The following is an 8,977-nucleotide window of genomic DNA, read 5'->3' on the forward strand; positions in this document are numbered from 1 at the left end:
GACTACCCTAGGAATCAGTCACTGACAGCGACAGCCCTCATGGAACCTCAGGTGCTACAGGTAAGGGGACAGAATATACATCGACAGCTGGAGACAGGGACACATCTTAGAAACTCCAACCTCTTCCAATGGACGGGGTAAATCTTGAAGGCAAAAGTCCTCAGATAGGAGTGCCTTTGCCTGTACCCAGCTTCTCTGTTCTCTGGTGATGGCAGAAATCTGCTTTGAGAAGGTCCCACTGTTTCCACTGGGTGAGTGGGTGCCTTGTCTCACACATGGAGGCATCCTATGGGTGAATGTGGTGGCCTAGATGCTCTGTTGTCCAGATGTGGATGGAAGTGGCCTGAGTCATCCCTGTCTGTCAGTCCTGGTGCCCTCAGCTTCCCTGGGCAGCTCCCAGCTGGGGTGGGGACATCACAGCTGCCTGGGTGCCCCAACCCAGTATTTGAAGAAAGGCCAGTTGGGCCTTCCAGGGAACTGACTGCAGAGGAAATACTGAGTTCCCTGAGCAAGACCCTTCTTGGCTGCCAGTGATAGCTTTTGCCGACTCCCCAAGGTGGCTGCTTGCTGTCTGAGTTCTCCTTGGAATCCCAGGGACCCTGGAAGGACAGCTGTCTCTCATCCATGCTAACTCTGAGGCCTCAGCTCCATGCAGCTGGACCAAGACTCACTCCTGAGTGAGGCCCCTCAGGGAGCTTGCAGGAAGGAGTGAAGAGAACGAATACAATGCCAGATAGTCCAGAGCCACCTGGACAGTGGACACCAGGTGGGGTAACAGTAGGGGCTGACGTCCGGCCACACAGACTTGGGGCAGTGAAAGGATCTTTTCTCATCCCCACGAAGACATCCTATGGACTGGCAGGAGATGGTGACAAACCACATCTGAACAAGGCCAGTTTTGGTTGAGGGCTGGTTGGCTGAAGAGGGAAGCAGGTGCTGATGGGGGAGAGGTGGTAGATATTTCTTCTTGACCCTTGGCCTCCCACCAGGGACACAGACCTGTGGCCCCGCAGAGTGGGGCTCAGCCTCCATCTTCTGTCCGTAGGTGGTCTAGGTGAACATGGGGTCTGGGTTGACCTCCTTGGGAGAAGGTCAGACCTGGGGCAATGGTCCCCAAAGATGCCCTCTCTTTTCATCTGGTCCAGATGGGAGCCTTTTCTATTCACCAGACAATCTGAGTGTGTGGGGTGGTTCACATCACCCTGTCCACCTCTGACACCACATCCTCCAAGGTCCCGGTCATCTGAGTTGCCCACAGGCCTGTGAACTGAAATTATCTGCAGGGTCAGAGTGGAGTCTCACTCAGGGAAGTAGACAGAGGCTAAGGGCCAGGAAGCCAGTTCAGGTGCCAGGAGGTGTCTTCTCTGGGTGGGGTTGTTGGTCAGGGTCAAGGCCTGCTGTGGGGTGTTGGCTCACCCTCGAATATCCCCCCTTCCATATTTCTGGACAGGGTTCCTGGGTCCATCATGGCCCAGAGGGTCTAAGAGGGTTCCTGGCATGGCCAAGCCCATGTGGGTTCCAGTGTGAGAAGGTCTTATCCTGGCAGTCACCGATGAAGAAGAAGAGGATGGATATTGCACTGGAATGCAATGCACTGTGAGCTCCTGAAGCACCTTGAATGCCACCCCTCTCTTTGTTTTATGAAAATAAGATGCCAGGTAGCAGAGGGACTTTCCAAAATTGCAGAAGTGGCACTCAGTGTGGGGTTCTGAGCTTTGGAGACTGGGGAGGGACAGGACACCAGGCAGTTGTCAGGACAGCCACTCTCCTGGTGAAAGTGGGGCAAGTGACCCCAACCTCACAGATGAGGAGATGGAAGATGCAGGAGTCATTCTTACCATCACACGTTTCATTAGTCTCATTGGTGAACATTTCCTGAGAATCAATCTCGTGTCCTCTGATGCACTGGCAGTAGCTCTCCTCTATGTCCTGGCAGTCTATATATATTCCACAGGACACTGTCCAAGGTGGTTCACACTCGTTGATTTCTGCAACACAACAGGACAAAGGATCACCCCCAAAAGGTGTGAGTTCCCACAGGACAGAGACCCTGGCCTCCGGTTTGACCCTGCCATGGGGGCTGCACAGAACACAACCCCTGGTTGGCACCCCTGGGGCTGGGCTGGTCCAGAGCCAGCTGCTCCAGAAAGCCTGCTGACCACTCTACTCATTTCTGCTCTCTGGCTGGGTCTGAGGGCACCTATATTCAGACCCACTGCTGTGCCATGCTGGAAGGAGATCTGCATCCCCTCTGCAGGCCATGTCGGGTAGAGATGGAGGCACTGACTCAGCTCCAGTCCCTCCTCTGTGGTGCTCTTAGCACTATCAGGGACCTGGGGGTGGGCTCCACACAGGGTAACAGGGGCACTGAAGGCTGTCCTCGGTGCTGGGGCAATGGAAGGAGTCATGGCTCAGGGGCTGTTGAGGGTCACAGTCATCATTCAGACTTGAGCATAGAGCCAGGTGGTCAGGCACCTGCCCAGCGCTGGCTTCCATCCTCATTTACTCCCAGTGGCCGAAGTGCACCCTCACTCCCCATCAGGCACTCCCCCAGCTCCCCAGGTCAGGCCTTTCCAAGATGCCTCAGGATGTCTCCGGGGGAGTCTTGCTGTCTCCACCCCTGAGGGAAGTCCCCCCTTATTAGAGGCAGTCTCAGATGTGGAATGAAGAAGCAGCATCAAGGTTCCCACAGCTGAGTCACTGGGGGTGTTTTCTGGCATCTTGTCTCTCTCTGTTCTCTGAACATGAGAGAAAAGATGCCCATGACCCAGGTCCCCTTTGGGTAGGTCAGGGGCCCAGAGAGGAGGTGCTGGACACCATTGGCTAAAAACAACAACTTAATAAAAACCAGGGACACAAGAGGGATCAAAATGCAGGGACAGGAGCCAGCCTTGTGGAGCAGTGGTTAAGTTCCCACATTCTGCTTCGGCAGCCCAGGGTTCACTGGTTTGGATCCTGGGTGTGGACACGGCACCACTTGGCAAGCCATGCTGTGGGAGGCGTCCCACATATAAAGTAGAGGAAGATGGGCATGGATGTTAGCTCAGGGCCTGTCTTCCTCAGCAAAATGAGGAGGATTGGCAGCGGATGTTAGGTCAGGGCTAATCTTCCTCAAAAAAAAAAAAAAAAATCCAGGGACAGAAAGTTTGGCACTCGTGCATCCAATCACAAGACCAAAGACTTTAGAACCTGAAAGGACTCACACGTCACGACGACTCAGGCAGGCGACTGGTCTCCCCCACATCAGACCTCTCTTCTCTGTACTTGCAGACTTCCCTTCTAAGGCCCAGACCCAGGCTGTGGGTGTCAGCACCAGGACAGGACAGGACGCAGAGGGACGCACACCTGAAGGATTCGTGTTCAGCCCCCACCTGGCAACGGGGCTTCCCTCCTCTGTTCTATGATGGCGGCAATGGCTGGACATCTGTTCCCAAGGTTGACGGGAGGGTGTGAAGCCAAGTGTGGGACCGTTGAGAATGAGGTGCAAGGGATGGGGAGAGACATGAGGATGGGACATCTCCACCTGACAGGCGCCCTCCCAGAGAGGAGCTGGGATCCAGGGGCATTAGCAGCAGGGTCTCCTGTCCATGGTCACCCATCTACAAATCTCCGTGAGACACACACGCACACCCAGAGGAGACTTTAGGAACACCGCCAGGGTCATGGATGGCTGGGCTGTTGTCACAACAACGTCGGCTTTTTCCACCTGACAAAATTTACTTTCCCCCAAATACTAAATAACACACGTATACTAGGAAGCAAAGAAAATTATCCATAATCCACTCCACAGACTACCGAAACTTTTAGGGGTATTTTTTCTCATTTTTTCAGACATATAGGGAATGTTTTTACCTTCATTATCAATAAATACGCATCTGAGACCATTTTGAGTCCATGGAGACTATTTCCTAGTGTAAAAACAGTATAATTTTCTTCTTTTCCTATTTATAAAGATTGTGGTAAAATGCACAACATAAAATTTACCATCTTACTAATTTTAAAATAGTATAATTTCCTTTTATGACCCTGTATTTTTAAAGAATGAAAACTCCTTTGTTTTACACCTGGATTTACATTCGACCACATTATTAGTTGTAGGATTTGGAAAAGTCACTCGATCTCTTTCCACCAAATCTGATCATTTAAACCACAGGCCGAGCTCTGCCTCCCTCACGGGGCTGCTGTGAGCATGAGGTGGGAGACCGTGGTCGTGAGCTGGGTTCCTGGTGAGCTCTGGCTGGTAGGAGCCTGAGCTTCCAGGCCCGGGCTGTGTCTTTCCTCCTGTTGCTTCCATTATTTGTCCTCTTTCTTTGTGCAATGAGAATAATAATAATAACAAAATCATAATAACAGCAGTACAAAGATGATGGCTTGCATTTTTGCTGTGTACTACTCTTTCCCTGTTCTTCACACAGGTAAATATTAAGTCTTGCACCATCCCCATGGGGGGACTGGATGATAATACTCAGTTTACACACAAGCAAACTGAAAGGAGAACCAATTTCCCGAATGTCGGAGAGCCAGTCAGGGGCAGAGCAGCACTTGGAGCCCTCGGAGCCCTCGGAGCCCAGCTGCCCTGTGTGAGCTCTCAACTCTCTCCCTACTGACCGTGAAAGCAGGTGCCCACGTCCCTCACACTTCCCCTGCCTGGCTCTTCTCTCATCCCTGACACAGTGCTTCTGTGCTGCTCTTGGGGCTGAAGGCTCTGGATGCCCCACCGTCTCCACATGCCCCCACCACCCCAAGCCCCTACTGTACCGTCACAACTCTCCACGGGGCTGGATATGATATTTGGAGATACAGAACTGAGTCCTGGAATGCAGCGACAGGCGTTGGCGTTGACACATGGAGGGTTTGGAGGGCACCATCGAACACAGGCTATGGGGGCAGAAGCAGTGGGGATGGGGATCATAGTCAGAAGGCTCAAAAATGGATGAAGCCCACTGCCAGCTAGGGATCCAAGAGTAGAGTAGAGCAGATAAGGGGAGGGATGGCCTCCATTGGAAGAGGAAGAGACAAAATCTCTGGACATTTAGGGAGGAAGAAACAGCTTCTTTTGTCCCCCGAGGACCATCTCGGAGCCTCAGTTGCAGAATAAGTCGTCTTTCACTCCCTCCCTTGTTGGTGACAGGATCCAGACCCCAGCATGGACTCCCCAGCTTATGTCAAAATGGGGCTGGCTGAGCACTCACCTCCAGCATTCAGGGCTGCAGCTCCCAATGGCAACAACAGCAGCACTGAGAGTCCTGGGGCAGAAAAAACAGAGCAATGACAAAGAGGGGAGTGTTAAGGTCCAATTTTAATCCCTGTCCACATGGCCATTGCCTCCTGTGGAGGTGGTTCTGGCCCTGCAGCCCATGGCTTTGCGGCAGCATCTCCAAGGCTCCTGTAGTTCACTGGAAATTGAGGGCTCAGCCTCTCCCTCCATCTCCAGGGACTCCCTGAGGACTCGGTCACTGACAGCCCCAGCCCTGGTGGAACCTCAGGTGCTGCAGGTAAGTGGACAGAATATATGCAGACAGCTGGAGACAGGGACACACCTTAGGAACTCCAGCTCCTCCCAATGGATGGGGTAAATCTTGAAGGAGAAAGGTCTCAGATTGGAGTGCCTTTGCCCAGACCCAGGATCTTTGCTGTCTGGCAATGGCTGAAATTTGCTTTGAGGATTTCTCTTCCAGGATCACTCTCCATGTTTAGGCACATGTTTCAGGGCATACAAGAAGAGTGTGGGTTTGGAGGAAGTAAGCCCAAAGTTTGAACCCCAGCTCACAGCGATATCAGCAGGGCACGGAGCCCTGGAATCAGGGGGCAGTGACAACAGGTGGAGAGTGGGAACTAAGGAAGCTGCAGGTAGAGCAACTCTCTCCTGGTGAGTGGACTCTCCAGGGACAGCAGCCATGGCTTCCTGGTTCCTCCAGTGAGCTCCTGGCGTCCTCTAGTGCACTGAGGGCACAGCCTTCCTCCTTGGCCCCCAGGCCAGTCCTGAGAAATGAGTCACTGAGCAGGCGTGGTGGGGTGAAAGCCGCTATGGGCACTAAGGAATGAAGTCTGCTGTACAGGCCACAATCAGTCTGCCTCACAGGGTCTGTCATCACATCTACGTGAGCTGAAAATCTTCAGATCTGCATGCCTTTACGGAATTTTTCTTTTTGGCTAAAAGCAAAGATGAATTTCTCTTAACGTTGCACTGCCAGTTCTCACTGTGCAAGGTGGTGGAGGACCCTGGCGGACGATGGGTTTGGAGATGGACACGCCCACGTCTGCAGCCCAGACTTCCCCCTGGTGGGTGCACGGCTTCAGGAACGCTGCCCATTCTTTGCCCACGCTTGCCCCAGTGCAAAGTGGGTGCAACGGTAACTGTGATAGGATGAGCTTTATTCTGACCGTAGATTAGTGAAGACTAACAACGGGTTAGCGCAGTGCCTGACACAGAGCAAACAGACAACGTACATCAGCTAAAGGGAAGGAAAGAGCAGAAGAAGGAAAGGAAGAGCAGTTTCCCTCCTGTTCCTCTTCTACCTTCCTGTTCCCTGAGACACAGCTGCATGCGCCAGACTCCAGGGTCAGGCGGAATCACACGCTCAGCTCGGTTCTCTCAGGGGTCAGAGTCCTAGACTTCCACTCTGCCCTCCTTGCCACGAAATGTCCTTTTCTTTTGTGGCTCCAACCTGTGCTGAGGAAAGCCAGGCTCCGGGGCCAGACCACCCGAGACCACACCCAGCCCGGAGCTGCCCCTCGGGAAAGCTGTGCAGGCGACTCATGCCTCAGATGCCCATCAACCGTGCTCCTGTTCCTAGAGTGTGGCCCCCAGAGCAGGCGCAAATGATCCTAATGTCCCATGCATGTGAATAAGGTCATTAGTCTACTGAGATGTTATACATGCACACCTAAAAATGTGCATATCTGGGAGAAGCTAACTTTGCTCTTCATTTCTTTCAAAGCCCCACACTATGTTGCACATTGGACCCTCCAAAATGTGCTCAGCTTTAAAAAAAATCATGTTCCACAAATCAGATGATAATAAATATGACTATTTTGATAGAAACCAGGAAAAAAGTTCCAACCAATGAGAACAACATATAAGAAGAACATAACCTGCTAGGTAATGGGTATTATCTTAAGCATTGAAGGAAATAGAGACTAATCAGAATTAAGCTGACCTCACTAATACTGGTTATTACTAATTCACTGTTATTGTCCCTCAAAGAATTTCATGACCTACACAAAGCCTATAACATAAAGGATGACATTTTTTCTCAGTGCATTAGAATTTTCAGAGAGTTTGGTTATCTACTCTTCTGAAAAAAAATATTATGTACCAGTTATTCCAGGGTAGAGCACCCAGATATTTGGTCAAACGTTAGCCTAGATTTGCTGTGAATGTGATTTTTGGAAATATTCACATTTAAATCAGAAGGCTTTGAGTGTAGTAGATTACCCTTCGTAATCTGGGTGACCCTCATCAAGTCAGCTGAAGATGTTAAGAGAATAAAGACTGACTGAGTCCAGACTGCCTTTGGACTCAAGATGCAGCATCAGGTCTTCCCCAATTTCCAGCCTGTCTACTTGCCCTGAAGAATTCGGACATTCTAATCTCCACAATTGCATGTGCCAATTCCTAAAAATAAATCCCCCCCTCTCTCTCTGTTATATATATATATATATATATATATATATATATATATATATATACACACACACACACACATCCTATTGGTTCTGTTCTTTTGAGAACCTGCACAAATACAGGTGGTGAAATAAGAAATCTCTCTTAAGTCTCCACCTGCGCCCTACGAATAAGCTTCATTGACTTTCTCCTTTGAGACTAAATATAATGGGGCTACTATCTTTCTTATAATTTCTTCCCTGCTCTCCCTTACAGAAATAGTGGGAAAATGAGCCAGAAATTGATCACAGAACAGAGAACATTCTCAAACTGGACAGACAGTTCCTAGGTAGCTTTAGTCTTCTCTCACCATTGTTATGATCCTTCCTACCTGGCAGCAACCTGAGATGTCTGTTTCTCATGGTGCACAGAGAGTCCAGCAAGCCCAGCCACGGAGGATGTCGGATCTTGGTCTGTGAGTGTGAAGAAGTCTCACTTTAAATACGACTTGTGCCTAATGAGCTGACTTAGGAAAACAGAGGTCTGGTTGCTTTCTTCCCCCTAATCTAATTTCTCTGAAACTCACAGTTCTATTTTTAAGTGTTTGCACAGCATCCTTAACGTTTGTTGTGAAAGCCTCCTTGATGGTGGTTTTTAAACCTTTTTGATATAGGAAGACGTGATTGTGCATCAAAATACCTCCCCAAACAAAGTCAGTCTACTGGTCTTTTTGCCCCCAGGATGGATGTAGTTCAGAGGGAACAGATGTATCTATTTATTATGTATTAATAGACATTTATTTTTATATTTTTATTTGGAAAAGATATAGATGCACAGAAGTTGCAAAAATAATACCAAGAGGTCCTGTGTACCCTTCACCCAGTTTCCTGAAAAACTTATATTTTTATGTAATGATAGCCCAATATCTAAACCAAGAAATTTACATAGGCACAACGTGTGTATAGTTTTATGCCATTTTATCATGTGCACATGCCTGTAACTGTCCCTCCAATCATGACATATACTATTCCATCACCACAAGACCTCCTTCATGCTATCCCATAATCCCTAAATCCTGGCAGGTATAAAACTAAGATTTTTCTGTTCTTCAACAATATCAAAACAGTCTTAGATTACTATTTACTGACAAAGGAAAATATTCCTGATTTGTTTTAAAAGATGAGGAAAAGCATACCCCCAAAATTTTCCAGTAGTCTGTGTGGTGGAATTATGGTGATTTTCTTTGCATTTTTAATGCTTGCTTTATTTTCTACATGTATTAGTCTGCTAGGATTGCTATAACAAAATGGCATAAACTTGGCAGCTTAAAGAACAGAAATTTATTTTCTCACAGTTCTGGAGGCTGTATGT

At 49.2% G+C, this 8,977-nt stretch overlaps 1 protein-coding gene across 1 annotated transcript in view; it reads right to left on the reverse strand.

The window, feature by feature from the left end:
- LOC103542095 (adhesion G protein-coupled receptor E2-like) overlaps positions 1-8,174 on the reverse strand; it is a 31,119-nt gene extending 22,945 nt beyond the window's left edge. The window contains 4 exon segments of the mRNA XM_008509023.2: positions 1,839-1,988; positions 4,759-4,878; positions 5,193-5,246; positions 7,998-8,174. Of these exon segments, the coding sequence (XP_008507245.2) occupies positions 1,839-1,988; positions 4,759-4,878; positions 5,193-5,246; positions 7,998-8,028 (355 nt within the window). The 5' untranslated portion in view covers positions 8,029-8,174.
- Positions 8,175-8,977: the final 803 nt, after the last annotated feature.

Source organism: Equus przewalskii, chromosome 3, assembly GCF_037783145.1.
Source record: "Equus przewalskii isolate Varuska chromosome 3, EquPr2, whole genome shotgun sequence".
NCBI classification, from domain to species: domain Eukaryota; kingdom Metazoa; phylum Chordata; class Mammalia; order Perissodactyla; family Equidae; genus Equus; species Equus przewalskii.